Consider the following 17,570-nt stretch of genomic DNA (forward strand, 5'->3'; position numbering starts at 1 on the left):
ATTGAATAATTAATTTACTGCAACTATTAATAAACTAAATAAAACATTTATTTTCATTAAATATGATCAATTTGTAAGTTTAAACACTCGAGCACTCTAAATAACAAATCGCACTTAAACGATTATTATTTTATTTACAGTATTACAAGATTATTTGCAATTTTGCATTTTACAAGTGCAACATTATGATTCGTACTCTAAAATGTTCTTAAATATTTTAATTGCACTCTTCATATATATATATACAGTCTAAATTCTAGATTCTAAAATAACATATTATTTTATTTAATTACAGAATAACATTCCTTTGGTATGATCGCGAGGTAGAATTGATTCTAATGCAATTTATTTAACATATAAAGACATATCGGTTTTCTTTCCAGTTCGAATTTATTTCATGAAAATAAAATATTTGTATATATATATATATATTGTAAATTTTTGTTTAAACAATCATTAAAGTACTTAGAATTAATTAGAAAAATCATAGAATTATAAAGAATTTTTGTTAGCCGAATGTTGAATTATTATATAGAAATTTTACAATTATAAATATTTTTATTTTGAACTTGTTTAAATAAAATTATTTAAATAAAAATTGTTTTAAAATAAATTTATCTAATATCTTTATCTTTTTTTACTTTTTTTTAAACATAATTAAATATCAATTTATAAATTTCATTTCTCAGAATGTATCAATAGATCTATTCAGTATAATTGATAATTATTAAAAAATAAAATATCACATTTGATAAATTATGCTAATCATTATATGTAATTAACAAAATATTTTGTACAATTAATATCAATCCTACGAAGCATATAAGAAATATTTAAGAATGTTTTGAATCAAATTAAAATTTGCACGTAGTTAATAATATATTATAATTAATATGCGGTATATATGTATGTGAATGCATGTATATCCGCGAATTTCTACGATATATAAGAGGGATTATTTTAAATATTTCGTAAAAATTTGATCTGAGTATTCCTTTTCTAAAGAAACAAGCAAGAGGAAAGAGAAGTAGATTTCATTAAAAAGAGAAAAATTGTTTCAATTAGCTTATTAATAAATTTGGCCATTGTACAATATTATGTAATTGTATATGAATTTTTTTCTTTAAAAATGCCTTAAGTAGTTTGAAAAACAGTTATTCTATGAAATATAGAAAACTACTTAAGGAAATATGCAATAGATTTTCGCTTGTATCGATCGTGGAAAATAAACTTTGTACTCAGCGGCCACAAACTACTCTTATAAAGTTCAAAATTCTTACTTACATTTGTAATATTTTTCGCATCTTCTCGCAGTATTAAGCAGTCTTCTTCTATTTATATTAATTATATGTATATGCGAGTATATGTAACAAGGAAATACAATAATATTTTAGAATATCTTCTATAAAGATCAGTTAGGTGACAAAGTTAAAAAAGTATTGACGCATGATGCATGCAAAAACAGTAAAGAATATTGCTGATTAACTGGATAGGAAATTTTTGTTGGCTCTCAATATGTGTATTGCTCGATACGTCTGAGCTTTCAGATGAAAAATAATATTTTCCAGTAATTAGCAATAGCAAATTTTACGCGTTTTCACGCATAATATTCATCAAAAGTACAATATATAGAATCGGTTATGATTCGGTATTTAATCCTGAAACATAAAAAAAAGAAAAGAAATAAGATTATACATGTTAGTTCTTGCAAAAAAAGAAATTTTTGTTTTAAAAAAACTTTACCATTCAATATGATTAATATAATAATTTTTTATTTTGCTTTTAGATTTGACTTTATGCATACCTGGTCAAGACGATTTCGTGGCAAATTCGTGCAATATGTCACAAGCCATTTCAAGATCGTTCCTAGTAATACCGAGGGCTCTAATTACAGCATCTTGTGTGAATCCTAAAGCTGTTAGCTTGGAAATATGTTCGACATTCACGTTTTCATATGCCGCGGATTCAGGTTTAGAAGAACTCGTGGAATCGTCCTTACCTCTTATCAGAGCGGACAATCGAGCTGTATTTGCTTCTAGATTAATGTTTCTCACGACGTGTTGTCTTGTACCTGGTATCACAATTGTGTTTTCGTAATGATGATCGTGCCTGTTATGTTCTTTATTAACTGTTTTCGGCGGTCGTGGTACTGATAATGGAGGCGGAACTGGTGGCACATTATTGCTAGATGCAATTTGAGAGATCGTTGTCGAAGATCCGCTGGCACGGCTCGGTTTTTCAGGTAATGTTGGCGGTGGTTGTGATTGTGATGTGATTAAGTGATTTCCTTGTGATCGACGAATATGAGTTCTGGCCATTGTAAGTGGAGGTATCAATGGCACTAGAGAAGGTGAAGAGGCGCGATGTAGCATATCATACCCTGCTTCAGAGTTTACTAATAAAATAAAAGCAAACATTCTTTTATAGAATGATTTAATTTCTGCAGAAATATAAAAATATATAATGAAATCATTGATAAATTTTTCTCCTCTAAGTTTTATTTTTTATTACTTACTATTGTTGTTTTGTTGATTGTCGGTATTAGAATTGAATGCTGTATTGATAGTTGATGACGGCGGTGGTGGAGCATTCTCTTTCGGAACAGTCAAATGACGACCATTTCTTGAATGACTATTCGGCGTGGGTGATGGAGAAGGTCGTCGAGGAGGTAGTGGTGGACTTGGTACAATTCTTCGCGTCAAAATTGGTGAATTTGTTGGACTAGAATCTTCTTCTTCGTCTGAATCGTAACACATTAGTCCACAATGTCCGTTACACAAATCCATGATTTCCTAAAACATCGAGAATAAAGAACAGAATATATATTAATTTTTATGACATTAATCAACAAAAATAATATGTATTTCATTTTAATCTAATGATGATTTTCTGTTATTTGACGCAAAAAAATCGCGTAAAGAGTAAGTATATCCTATTCAATTCTATTTTTAATTCTGAATACAATAAATTTATTAATAAATATTAAATATTATAATCAAATAAATTTATATAAATGTTAAAAGTACACAAAAAATTTTAAAATTAATGTAAATAAAAGGAATTTAGTAAAAAACCTGAATGCGGAAGAACATCACAATTAAGAACGAGCATAATTACAAAGCATCAAAGCAGAGGATCATAATGCATTTGTTCACTTACCTGCATTAAATGAATCAAAATATGTTTCCTTCGGCTATGTACATTATCGATTAGTTTTCGATCATGCAGCGGGCAGAGCAATGGACCCAGTAGATAACATTATGAAATAAAGATAAACGATCATGCGAACGATATAACGACGTAACACCTTGGTTCATTTTTCAATAGTTCCCTGTTGCTGGAACACTGATTTAATAGGCATAGAAATTAGAATCCAGCAAAAGGGATATATATGCAAAGGTAACTTGATATAATGATAATACATTTTTATTTAAAAAAAAAAAAGAAATAGAAAAAGAAAGAAAAAAAGAACTTATTTCTCAAATTCCTAGTATTTTATAATGAGTAGGAAGAAACAAGAAACGTACGCTACACTTTGTAATGTTTATGAATTATTTATTTTAGACCTCTTTCATTGCTGGATATGCACAGCATGAATAGATCTAAACGACTGATCAATTAGCAGCACTAATCATTGTACAAATTACGCTAATGGTTACACGTGAACGCAGTAAAAAATCTATCTTTTAATTTCGAATTTTTAGTGCAACATATAGTAAACTTTGTCTACTATTTATAGATTCGATGTTAAGATATTATACTTAAAAAATTATTTCTTTTTTTTTATACTGTTAACTGCCAATTTATATATTTAAAAAATGAGTTTTTTTTCGATTTTTAATTGCTTTCGCATGCATCAATGCATATAGAATCTATAACATTAAAATATTGGGGAAAAAAAAGAATAATGAGAAACATATGTACCATAGCATCGAAATTCGGCTCGAAGTGCTACCATACAATCACTGGTAGGTATAACTTCTTAAAATTCGTTTTATACGTGAATAGAATAAATAATAAATATTTTAAAGTAAAGAAAAATAATAACATCTTTTTTCCCTGGTAAAGATGACGCATGTTATTACATTATTTCTATCGCCAACAGGTACGTAATTAATTCTAATAAAATACAACGAATGAACGAATCGTCCATTCATAGGCTACGTAGTATTTCTAATATTGCTCGATATAAGCAATGCTCTTTTCGTTGGAAGATCACTTTATCTTATCTGCTTCTTATTTCTTAGTACTATCAAAATCACTATTTTCTTTTGTTTTATACTTTTACCATGTCATTCCTTATACTTATAAATTTACTTTGATATATGTATTAATAAAATATCAATTAATAAAAAAGATTTAAATTTCATTATAACAAAATATGAAATGAAGAGTGTCAAATCAAGATCTTGTTAAACAAATTTTGTTTATAACAAATAAGTTTCTATTTGTGCGGATTCATCGAAAATTTATGAATAAGTTAATATTATGATGAAAAATTAATTTCTTATTTGATAAATAATGTAAATTTATGTAAATACGAAGAATTCTAACTTCAAGTTTTATATGCATAAATTGTAAAGAAGACGCTGCCAGCTATATATTGGCACATGCATTTAAAATATTATTTTAAATTAATCTCTTAATTAATCGCGAGCAAAGATTTTTACTCTATTATACAAAAAATAATTCATATCTAATTATAATTTTGAACCTGATATGAAGATCGACTACAATGATATCTCTAAACATCATTTGTTCGTCATAAATTCTATTATTTTAACTAAATTGTTGTACAACAAGTATTAACATATGTTAAACGACACAAAGAATAAGAAATTGAGTGCAAACATTTCGTAATAATGAAACAAGGACAATAACTCGTACAATAAGCCCTTGACTTTGTAATGCAAAAAAGCAACCTACCTTAGGGTCTCCATAAACGAAAAAATTTTTCGCAAATTGTAATACATATAAATTATTACAAACAAGAAATTTAAAAACACATGTTAGTTTAATTAAATGTAAACTTAAGTTTTTATCCAAGATATTAATCATTTGTAAACTTAAATTTTTTTAGAATTATGCTATAGATCATTATATATAAATAAAAAATAATGTAAAAGAAAAAAAATAAAAAAGAAAAAAATATCATTCAAAAGAAATTTGAAGACAAATATAGAGACAAAAAAGTTGGTCCCTTTTTACATTATTTACTTTCAGAAATATTAACTTTAATAAAATTGTCATTATATTTAAACTTATGTACCTTATAAGAGATAATACCTTCTCGATGATAATTTTATAAATGATATGACATGACAATCGTACAAACTCAAGATCTCATATGAAATGCATGAAGCATTCTTTAAAAATGAGGCATGTTGCTGAGAAATTGTTATACATAGAGCACATTTAATATAATGAGGGTAGGTGCTACTCCTAGTCGGATACCTCGGTGTCCGGGTCAAGGTCCCGCGTAGGAGTTGATGCATTACTAGCAGATGCCGATTGCGTTCCTGGTCGATGTGTTCTTCGTGGATCAAACGGATCAATTACTATTTGTTCAGTTCCTTTAATTTCAGCTCGACAAAACGGACAACCCTGTCCTTCAGAATCCTATAATTGTTTTTATAAGATTGTATTTCATCTCTATATTCTTGTGAAAATTTTTTTAAAATAATAAAAATGAATATTTAATTAAATTTAATCAAATAGCACAATTTAAGAATATATGAATTTAAATTATAATACCTGCCAAGCGGTAAGACATGGAGTACAAAGAAGATGTCCACAAGGTTCTATCCTCACATCTTTGTCATTTTCTGCACAAATTTTACATAATTGGAATGTACTACCCATTTCACAATATAATTCATATTGTTCTGCTGTTACTTTTATGTGTTCTTCAGGAGTAGGTTGAACTGCCCATGTTAAATCTGGATTTATATTACGACCATCAGGATATAAGTAACTGGAAATAAATTATAAATTTTAAAAATTAATAGATTAATAACTTTTTATATGAAAAAAAAAAAAAATAGTTTGCTTACAATCCTTCTCTATATCCATCTAGCAATGCTTGACAAAGACTTTTATTGTGAGGTATTGTTTGAAGGATATCGCCATCTGATGTAACATAACCAATAGCCCATTGTCCTAACCTTGTACAACTTAATCTGAATACATAACTTCCAGGTCTAGTACTACAATACTTTTGTAAACGTGCTTTCACTTCATCATAAGTTAGAAAAGCTACATATCCAGGATGTGTCACAGCTAGAATTTTCCAATTACGGAGAAGTGTAGACCATGGTTGGAATAACCTGTAAAGATTATTATATAAGAAAATTTATTGTAATTCATTTATTTCACTAATTACATAAAATTTCTTTTTATATTTCTCTCTATTTTTTAAACTTACCTTGTAAATACATCAAATTCAAAATTAGAAATATAATCATTGCATGTAAGATCTATCGTAGATTTTAATGCCATGGCTTGTAATCCAGAACTTATTGGATGAACTTCGTTCAACTTATCTTTAAATACTTTCCATGGAACCAATGTACTGAAAACAAATATCATAAATCATATTTTATAATAAAATTACATAAATAATTTTATTGCTTTAAAACGATCATAACCTAACAACTATACGTCATTATGTTATTTTTCGTATATCATATGCACAATTTTTGTTACACAGAAAATATTTCAAAAATAAATAAACATAAAAGTATAAATTATTGATATCATATTTTATAATAAAATATTGAAAATATTATTGTATACACATATACACACATGTTGTTTGTACGTGAGTTGATAAACTGTAAATTCATACCAACTCACCAGTATAAAGACAGAGCTCCTGGAGTGTAGTTCGTTTCCTGTTCGTGATATTTAATTGCATATTATTGGTGAGATTTACTTAATTTATTTTACGAACTTTATTAACTTTATTATTATCAAGTACTATAATTACATCAGAAATATCATTCATAAAAAAGAATTGAAATTTAGAATGACTAAGTATTAGGTATATAAAATATGACAATTCATGCAATTCATGAAGATATATAAAGACAGATAATTATCTATTATCATTTATTTCAAGTATAAAGATAAACATTTACTACTTTGATATTTTTAAAATTTCCATTTAATTGCTTTACTTTATTTTATATATTATTTTAAAATATAAATGATTAGTTAAAAATACGCGATTAGTTAAAAAATACACTATATAATTATATATAGTCTGTATAAATTGATTTGATAATGTATATGCTACATAACCTTATTATAAGTATTATAAGAATATTATTAATTCTTATCAATAAATTTAGAATGAATAAATAGAAAAAATTATTATTTTGTGCTGCATATTAGTATTAGTATTAGTATTGAAAATTTCAGGTAACACGATCGTGTATTTTATACTTTGCACATATTGCGCAACGAAGAATGAATCTTTTTAAACTACTGCTACCAGTGGGTTTTACTCATGTTATAAGAAATTTTTCAGGCACGTAATATAAATTTAACGAATGTTTTTTCCATTTCATTGTAAATATTAAAAAACGTAATTTGAAATTTCTATTTCAATTGTATAATGCATGATAAACACAATAAAATATTATAGAAATTCAATTATTTACTTTATTTGTTTGTTTGTATTGATTTGATTGATTGTTATTAGTTATAAACTAATATTAAATAATTGTAATTTTTTATTACTAATGATTGCGTGAAACATATATAAAATAAATCATATGTAAAATATATATAAGAAATAATAAAAATATAGTAATATTTTGAGTCAAAATATTATTGATTTTGACATATAAAATATAATCATTAACTTTTATAATTATAATTAAGAGTTTCTAAGAAATTGATATAGTTCTAATTTATTACAAGTGAAATGACATATATTTCGTATTATCATATTTGTTTAAATATTCATAATATATATATAGATATAGGAATATCATAGATTATAGTGTAATGAATTTTGTTAAATTACATCTTTTTAAAGATATTAATTTTGCGGCGTCGATTATATAAAAAAATATTATTTTATAATATTTTTAAATTAATTAAAAAATATAATTTTATAAAAAATATTTTTTTTATAAATATTTTATAAAAATATACAAAAAAAAATATGCAAATTTTACATTTTAAATGTAATTTCATCACATAAGCAATCAACATTAGAATGAATTATGTTAATAACATGCATGTCAAATTTATGTACATCAAATTAATATCAAAGTTGCAAATAATCATCGTATAAGATTAATGTTAAAAATAATACACACTAACTTTTATGAAATAATCAAAATAAAAAAAATCATTTTTTTTATTTTAAAATAATATAATAAAAAATTTTTTAAAATAAAAAAAATGATAATTAGAAAGAAATAAAAAAAATTGTCAAAAAAAATATATATATATATTTATACTAATTTATAATAATTATTTATAATAACTATTTTATATATAATTATAATATTAATAAATTGGTAACTTTAAGGAATTAAGTATATATTATTGCTATTAAATCCTGTTTTTTTATTATTTTTTACAAAAAAATGTTGAAAAATTTTTATTTTAAAATTTAAATTACATAAAATTCTTTGATAGTTATATGAAAAGAAAAAAGTTATTCAAAAGTTTATTCTTAATAAAACAAAAATCATCAAAATCCATTAGAACGTATATATTAATGTTCACTAAGAAATAAATTATTATTATGTAATTTAAATTTTAGAATAAAAATTTTTCAACAATATTTTTTTCGAATAGAATAGAAAAATAATATTTATTTCATTATTATCTTTAATATTATCAATTTATTAATATCATAAAAATATTTTATTTTCTTCACATTCATTATTCGTTTTCAATATGTTAAACACATAGAGCAATTCATTTCTAAACTACTATATATCTAGCCTAAAATATTTAATGCAGTAAGACATTTTAAATATCGATTTCAGTTGTAACTATGAGTGGAAACGAAAACTATAAGGAAGCGAAATCGATTTATGATTTCACTGCTAAATCCATCAAAGGTGAAGACGTTTTTCTATCTAAGTAAGTAATAAATAAATAATGTTAATAGAAAAAGACGTGTGAATATACTGAGTAATTCTATTCTATTTGTAGATATAAAGGACATGTTTGTTTAATCGTAAATGTAGCGTCAAAATGCGGCCTCACAGCAACAAATTATAAAGAACTAAATGAATTATACGATGAATATTCTGAATCTAAAGGTAAAATATATTAAATTTTATTTAAATCATTTTTTAAAACATTGAAAAAAAACTATGTTTATAGGTTTACGAATTTTGGCTTTTCCTTGCAATCAATTTAATGGTCAAGAACCAGGAAACAGTGATGATATATGTAGTTTTGCTGATCGACAAAAAGTATAAAAATCTATTATACTTTAGAACGATAAAATCTTAATCTTTTAATTTTTAATGATATAATTATATAATTATATTTTATTTCAGGTTAAATTCGATTTGTTTGAAAAAATTGATGTTAATGGAGATTCTGCGCATCCTTTATGGAAATATTTAAAAAAAGAGCAAGGAGGAATTTTGGGTGATTTCATAAAATGGAATTTTACAAAATTTATTGTAAATAAAGAAGGCAAAGTGGTGGAACGCCATGGTCCAAATGTGGCTCCCAGTAATTTGAAAAATCATCTTGAAAAATATTTTTAAATATCTTGATTTTATAATTGCAAATATTTGCACATAGTAGTTTTTATAATCAATTAATATATGTATCAATTGCAAATTACTGTTATGGAAAGGACAAAAAATTTATATATTTCATTTATATGTTTTTAGATAAATAATTTTTTATTTAATAGAAACTTTTTTAAACTATCGAATATTCAACATTTTTCAACATTAAAAGCAACAAATTATACTTTCTATAATTAAATAATATTTTAAATATCACACTTAAATAAATAAACATATTATTATCGTATATACATGTATTATAATGTTTATTCATTAAAATTTAATATCTTGAACATCATTTCATTTAATCTCGCATTTTATTCAAATTACATTCAATTAAACATTTTCTGGTGAATTATTTTTTTTTTATGGTAGCAAATATGTGTCTTAATATTCATCATCACTTTTGTTATATTACGATATATATATTCATTCTTGACCTTATCTATTTTTAACATACCTTTTATTTAAATATCAATTAAATCTCACGCTATATATTTCTAACATAGTATATATATTAAATATAACAAATATAATAAAAATATTAAATATAATAATCGACAATATTGAATATTTCGTGGCTTTATCTGACTTATAAGAATGTGTCATGGGAAATTAATTCAATGTTCTTTGCTTGCGAAAATAGGTCAATATATCTTAGGTACATTCGAGTAACACGATGATATAATTACAGATCAGTACTCACCAGGTCAAGGCGAACACTCAACTTGCTTCATGAAATATTTTTCTTTTTTTTTTTTCTTTCTTCCCTTTTTCTCGCAATATATTTAAAATTCATATCTCAGTAAGACAATACTTGATAAATTCGAACTGAATAATAAAAAAATAACTAAACAAAATAAAAGAAAAAAACAAAAAAAAAATTCCGATTTATGAACTCTTGTGTTCTTCCTGAATTTCAATTCTGAATCGGTTTACGTCATCATTAAACTAGGTCACGTCCTCTATTGCAAGAGTACTATCTCGGAATTGAATGTTCCGCGATGTATCTATATGCATATGCGTATATATATATATATATATATATATATATATATATATATATATATATATATATGCATCACAGTGCGTGGATAATGTACAAAACGAAGTTGAGAGATACTAACGCTATAATTAGTTGTCCTTGCTTGCCGACTGATCCAAACCTCATCTCCATTCATAGATCGCTGCTTTTCCGACATTTTCTATGTAATGTTTCTAATTTGTATAAATATATATTGAAATCGAATTAATATGATATGATATTTTAAATACATTGCGAGATTATAAGATCAAATGTTTCTAATTACTATGATGCAATAATATACTCTTTCAATTTTGATTCTTGATTAATTATATTATATATTTATTTTTCGAAGTTATTTTATTTTATTTTTCATAATTTTCGAAAACACAATTTTTTTTCGCGATCTTTGAAATTGCCATGATGATAGAAACAAAGCTATCTTATTCTATTTGTATTTCATTTCATTTTCTAACAATCGGCATTCCTAACCCCTACATTGTTCAAAAAAGTATTATTATGTAGATTTTAACAAAAGTATTCAAAATTAAATTATTCAATTTATGTACAATATTATGTACAAATGTTTAGCAAAATGTCAAAATAATAATCGAGGTAATAGTTTTAAATCCAAGGATTGAAATACATTCTTTTATTCTTTTATAGTATAAAATAAAAAAAATTATTTTTTATAAATATACAATTGATAATTTAATATTTGTTTTAATCCTTTATTATTTGATTTCATAATATTATATATTATATAATATATAATAACATATAAGAAACAAATCATAACAATATTTTTAAATAATTTTGATCTAAATTTAAAATTTGCGATATATGCTTTTAATTTTGATAGTTTACAAGTTAAGGTTTGCAATCATCAATGGGTAAATGTAATTACATAATATTCAGCAAAAATACACTCATGGAAAATGTCAGTGGAACGATCGGAGTAGCTTGTTTTAAGAATGGTTCAAAGGTTTTGCACGCTCGTGTAAATCCATCGGATGATTCCCTTGAGAATGGGTGCTTTAACATATTATTGGCATCACAGCTCTACTAAATCAAGAATGCTCTTAATTACATGAAGAATGATAATCTACATGCTTACATGCTTCTTTATATTTTATAAACATGGAATTAATTTTTCAAATTCATTTTATCATTGAATGATCATTTTACAAATTTTTACTTATCTTTTACAATAAAATAGTTATGGTAAAATTGATATTAATATTATTGATATTTAACATGTTTAACATTATATTTAATTAAAAAAATTAAATAAAAAAAAAATTAAAAAATTTTTTTGAAATTCCAGGTCAATATAATATCTTATACAACGAAAAAAAGATTAAACTAACTATGATTTTTTCATTATTATATTATATATTATATCAATTAGAACAATTACTTAAAAATTAAGCTATTCAATTATTTTACATTTTTTATGTTATTAAAAGATTATATAATACATAATTTTGATCCACAAAAAATAATTATTTTTTAATTTGAAATAAACAATTTCTTATCTTTTTTTCTTTAAAATTGGCTGCAAAGTAAGAAATTCTATTTTTTTTCAAAGAATAATATAGTTGCTTACATAATTTATCGTTATTTCGAATCTTTTGTCCAGTTCGAATACAAAATCAAGAATATTATGATAAAATTGAATATTATAATATGTTATTATCTGATTCGTAATAAGTAAGTAATCCCGAATAATTCATTTATTTTAAAACAAAACTGTATTATTTGAATCAAATTTTGATATATTTTTAAGTATGATCGAAATGAAATTCGAAATGAATTCGAATAAAATACATGAATAAATGAAAATAAATAAAGATATACGATTATTTTGAAAAACATAGGTAAAAAGAACGATTCTGGTTCGTTCACGGCTACGTCGATTCGTACAGTTCGCTCTGCTTAATTCGCTTTAATCGCGACGTCACGTCCCCTTCCTTCCGCTTCGACTCACGTCCGGATGCAAGCTTAACTGGTCGACTATGAAAGGGAAGGAGGGTACGGACCTCTTTGCTTGTAACTTCAGACACGAATAGTTGATACGTATCGGACCACTTCTACCAATGCAGTTCCAACCCCTGCCGACCGGAATTAATATAGTATCCTTCTGCTAAACATTCTCTAGCATAAATACTGTTTTCACACAAGCCAATTTTCCCACCTACGTATGAAATGTTTCTTCAATAATTTCTCCAACTTATTTTCAGTATATTATTACTATTATTACTATCTTCAAATATAATTAACGTGTTTCGATTATTACTAGATTTTTTCTAGATTTTCTTCAATTTTATTTTATTTTTTACTATTTTATTAGCTATATATATTAACTTTAAACTTAAAATAAGTTAAAAGAAAAATGTTTATACAAGTTAGAAAAAAGATTAAGTTAAAAGGATTTAATACAAATTGTTTTAAAGTCACATTAAAATGTATAAAATTTAAAAATCAATCATCATTCCTCCAAAGATTTTTATGTATTAGTAAAAAAAATTTTTTATTATTGAGAAACTATATAATAATTTTCAATGATTTTCTTTTATTTTGTTTTCGCGAAAAAAACCTTTAACGATTTGAATATTGTAATGCTGTCAATCTCGCAAACGCAACATGTTGCATCCGATACTTTATTTCGAGACACCAAATCTGCTATGCACTTGATACCCGATATCTCAATAAACAGAGACTAGCAAACTTCGAGATTCTTTCCAATGAAATTTCAAACATATTGATCGATTCAATATCATATGAATCAAATTAACTTCTCTTTTTGCTTTTAGTTTTAAGTTTAGTTTTAAGCTTTTAGTTTTCGATAATAATTCGATTTTCTCTTTTTGCCTCTATTAAAATATTTGATATCATATAAAATATTCGTCGATGTGAACATTGGTCACTTTGCCCCTGAAGAGTACAGAGACTCACATTCAATTATTTTCACCAGAGGGGATAAGGGAACCGGAGGTACATTAATGAAATAATCGTAGGAGACAAGAAACCGGAATGTTCAACCTCGTTGAATTCCATTCTGCCTCACTACTTTTTTCTCATATGACTTTCCCAGCCCACATCCGGTATATCATTGTACATATACATTGTAATGGAACAGTAGAAAAGAGAAGATTCTGCCTCCAGCTCAGACTCCAGCATAAAATACAATCGTACATAACTATAGACCAAGATCATTACATAACTATTAGTTGATTTCGATCTTATCTTTGATAAAGCTTCACCTTTTTTAGTTCAATCAGCTATTGAAAACATTTGTTAAAAAGACGAATATATGTTTATATATAAAATATATATTTATATTTATATATAGTAATTCATTGATGTTCTAATGAAAAAGTTTGCAATTGAAAAAGTAGATATTAGATATGAGTTAAAGACTTTTGAATGATATGATAATATTATTCGAAGATTTAATTTTTTAAACATAAATTCAATTTATTTTTATTGAGAAATTTTTTTTATTCAGTAGATTTCAAAACGATTTTTATTTATGCAATTTCCTATGTTGATTACTTTCTTTAAACGCAATGTGCACTATGCGTCGGAAAGGTCGATTAAAAATACCGAGATATCGATAATTTTCTAAGATATGTTACATAGCATAATAATGATAAATATTGTTTCCGGTATGATAAATCATGACTTATGTTTATCTTATCGACGTCGAATTAAATGCGCAGGAATACTTGGGAGTTTTGTTTGATTAAAAAAGCAAAATATAAGAGCGTAAAAAGCGTAACATAAGGTCCGCCGGATGTCCGCGGATCATTTGACCGGAAACTGAAAGTTCGTGCATTGGCGTAATCGAAGCTTGCCACATGTTAATCACATTGCAATCATCCGCATCCTACAAATTTTAAAACAAGAATCTTTTTTTGATAAAAGTTTTTTAAATTCCTGTTTAGCTTTTTAGAAAACTAAGTGTGATCATTTTTCGTTTACTAACATAACCGAAAAAAAGATTTAAAGAAATTAAAACAGAAAATAAAACAAAAATAGAAAAAGTATATCTTCAAGCGAAAATTTTCTCTACCAATTCTATATCTAAAATACTTATGTTTTATCGTTTTCATTAATTTTATAAAAAATATTACTTTTAGTTTTATAGAAAAAAGTTATTTTATTTTCATTATATATTTTTTAATTTCAATTAAAAAATTTTCACGATATAAATTGTATTACAAATCATTATAACATTAAAGAAGATAAATTATAATTTAAAAATTTGTACAAGATATAAAATATATTTACATATATAATAAATATTAAATGATAAAAATTTTCATATATCGTGGAAAAAAAGAAATAATTACGAATACGTAATATCAAAGTATTTATGCAAAATCTATACCAATGAATGACTGGAAAGCGTGTGTAACGAAAGGCTATTCGTTCATGACTCTCGTGTTTCAACAAATCGTCACGGTCTCTCGCGACATTGTACAGTAGTCAGTCATTCATGAATTGGCTCGAACTGCTAGTCGTTTATTTATACCGGCTGATAAATCGCTACGCGGCATATAGCCCAGAGCGCACGGCACGCGCTTTCCGATACTTTGTCATGACATATTCCAGTAAAAGTAGATGTATCAGTTTTGTAAAATAATATAATATATATTAAGCGTCCCAAGAATAACTAAGAAATAGATCTAAATCGATTCATTATTCCAACAACTTCTTTGTTTTTTTTCTTATTTTCATCTTCTGTCACAATATACCTTTAAATTTTCTTTCTTCTTTCTTCTTTCTTCATTTTTATTCATTTGTGTTCTGAATCTGAATTACTATCAATGAAGAGTAACCAACTGGTAATACTGAATAACGGTTCATCTTAACAATTTACACGGTTCGATATTCTACAGCCAATTATAAATAAAATTCCGATTACACCGGAAGTGATTTTGTGCTAATATAGCGGTAGATGTTATTTGATATTTAACGCTTCATTATCTAAACAACCAATCTCTCCAACCGGAAACATAAACGAGTCATTTTTTTTTATATCACTCACCTTTTACAATGTTATAAAAAGAATATATAATATTTAATTTATGTTTTAATTTTTTATATAGTTATATGTTTATATTTTTTGTACTTAATTATTTTAATGTCATTTTAATGTAATTTTCCGTTCAATGCTCAATTATTCTTGAATTTTATTTTAACATAGCAAAAAAATGATATGTTCATCGGATTACCTGTATTATAACATAAACAATAACTGTATGGATTTCAATTTCTTTAATTAATACTATTCATAAATTACTTTAATAATATTTTCTTACAAATTTAAAATAATCTTGCTTCAGTCTGTTGATTTTTCAATAAATAATAATTTGAAAAATTTTAATTATTTAACATTTAAAATAAAAAAGCAAAATTTACAACATGTATGCATGCATAACATTGATAAATTATTAAAATAATAATAAGGAAGAAATACTTTTCATAATTCGAGGTCATACGAAAATATAACTTTTTGTCTATATAGTTTGCAGGTAAAATAGAACACTTCCGGTGTCGATGAAATACATTTCGCGAATGGCGTCAGGTGCAAAGTAACGAACGATTCAATTTTCAATGCACGAACTAATGTCAATATCAATAAGACAGACATTTTTAGGTTAGGTGTGCGCACGTGCGAGCCACTAGCGCGCGTTTATTATTCGTTTTTACACACGCCAGAATCGAAAACATACGCAACGAGACAGGTGTTTTCTTAATATAATCGAAATAAAATGGAAAAAGAGAAAAAAAAATATTATTTAATATACATACCTGATTCCAAAACTTTCTTTCCAGAATTCAGCTGCATCTGCCTTAGTAATACGGAATTTATGCCCGGCAAATATTCCGTTTGGAAAAATGGCCTTCAATTCGGACAACATGTGGCTAAATACAAGGCTGAGTTTAGTCAAATTTCTACGATAATGTGAAGTCTCATCAAACATCTTTTCTTTGCCTTCTTTGAACAACTTAATTGCTTGTTTGCACTTTCTCATAAGATTATTAATGAAAACACAAAAATGTTCGTTACTATGTAACACCTGCATCCTGTCTTCATATTTGCTATATATCAGTCTCAATCGTTGATACGTATCTGGTAGAATGTCCAGGATGAATGGTGGTGAATTTTTTAGATTCATCCTTTGATGTTGACATAATTTAACTACCTTGTCCATAAGCTTCCAGGTCTTATCAAGCATTCGTTTGTCGGTCGAAAGTTTCGGCAGTGTCATAGGATCAGCAAACCGACCGTGAAGTTTCTGGAATATTGAACCTATGTGTACGGCTCGAGTACGACTGCTATGTCCTCCTGACGACATCTTGACATGTGTGTGCATATCCCACAACACTAGGACTTCTTGGTACTCGCTCTCAATGCGAGTCCCGCGCACTTTTACACTTCACTTTCGACAAAGCCACAGACACTGCTTTAGGTTAACTTGTCCTACACTCGTGTGATACAGTATACTGCATTTCCCTCAACAAAATTCATTCATTATTACAACAATTTTCTCATGAAATCGCAGCCACGAGAAATACCATAACGTTGTACGATACCACATCCTACTCTTTCTACTTCGTACTGACAACAGCGGATACCATCAACGAATCTTTCGACACGACCAAGCGTGCCCATAACTCGTTAATTATGATTTCACTTACGTCCGCGTGACGCTCTGTGGCGCTATCATAGCGCGCTCTATTTAAACTTTAATGAT

General features: G+C 25.9%; 2 protein-coding genes across 3 annotated transcripts; one reads left to right on the forward strand and one right to left on the reverse strand.

The window, feature by feature from the left end:
* Positions 1-26: 26 nt before the first annotated feature.
* On the reverse strand, positions 27-17,536 carry Cbl (E3 ubiquitin-protein ligase CBL). Its single transcript, XM_003697901.4, has 8 exons — positions 16,624-17,536; positions 6,425-6,571; positions 6,054-6,326; positions 5,755-5,974; positions 5,455-5,619; positions 2,516-2,792; positions 1,805-2,395; positions 27-1,658 (listed from the first exon to the last, which is right to left on the reverse strand). Exons 1-7 carry the CDS (start codon positions 17,187-17,189, stop codon positions 1,809-1,811), a joined length of 2,235 nt encoding a protein of 744 aa, XP_003697949.1. The 5' UTR covers positions 17,190-17,536; the 3' UTR covers positions 27-1,658; positions 1,805-1,808.
* Positions 6,639-10,069, forward strand: Gtpx1 (glutathione peroxidase-like 1). Of its 2 annotated transcripts, XM_012492571.3 has the most exons (6): positions 6,661-6,923; positions 7,423-7,531; positions 9,012-9,108; positions 9,181-9,290; positions 9,355-9,446; positions 9,534-10,069. In XM_012492571.3, the coding sequence occupies exons 2-6, from the start codon at positions 7,471-7,473 to the stop codon at positions 9,747-9,749; spliced, it is 576 nt and encodes a 191-aa protein (XP_012348025.1). In that variant the 5' UTR covers positions 6,661-6,923; positions 7,423-7,470; the 3' UTR covers positions 9,750-10,069. The 2 variants fall into 2 exon arrangements, with proteins under 2 accessions (XP_012348026.1, XP_012348025.1); XM_012492572.3 differs by lacking the exon at positions 7,423-7,531 and having other exon boundaries at positions 6,639-6,923.
* Positions 17,537-17,570: the final 34 nt, after the last annotated feature.

Source organism: Apis florea, unplaced genomic scaffold (genome assembly GCF_048593485.1).
Source record: "Apis florea isolate Af1SG1 unplaced genomic scaffold, ASM4859348v1 contig_3803_pilon, whole genome shotgun sequence".
In the NCBI taxonomy this organism is placed as follows: Eukaryota; Metazoa; Arthropoda; class Insecta; order Hymenoptera; family Apidae; genus Apis; species Apis florea.

Coding starts and splice junctions, on each gene's coding strand:
- Gtpx1 (XM_012492571.3), top strand. CDS start 7,471: ATGAATCTTTTTAAACTACTGCTACCAGTGGGTTTTACTCATGTTATA. Junction 9,291..9,354: donor TGAATATTCTGAATCTAAAG/GTAAAATATATT, acceptor CTATGTTTATAG/GTTTACGAATTTTGGCTTTT. Junction 9,447..9,533: donor GTTTTGCTGATCGACAAAAA/GTATAAAAATCT, acceptor ATTTTATTTCAG/GTTAAATTCGATTTGTTTGA.
- Cbl (XM_003697901.4), bottom strand. CDS start 17,189: ATGCACACACATGTCAAGATGTCGTCAGGAGGACATAGCAGTCGTACT. Junction 6,327..6,424: donor GAATTTGATGTATTTACAAG/GTAAGTTTAAAA, acceptor TAATCTTTACAG/GTTATTCCAACCATGGTCTA. Junction 5,975..6,053: donor GATGGATATAGAGAAGGATT/GTAAGCAAACTA, acceptor ATTTATTTCCAG/TTACTTATATCCTGATGGTC.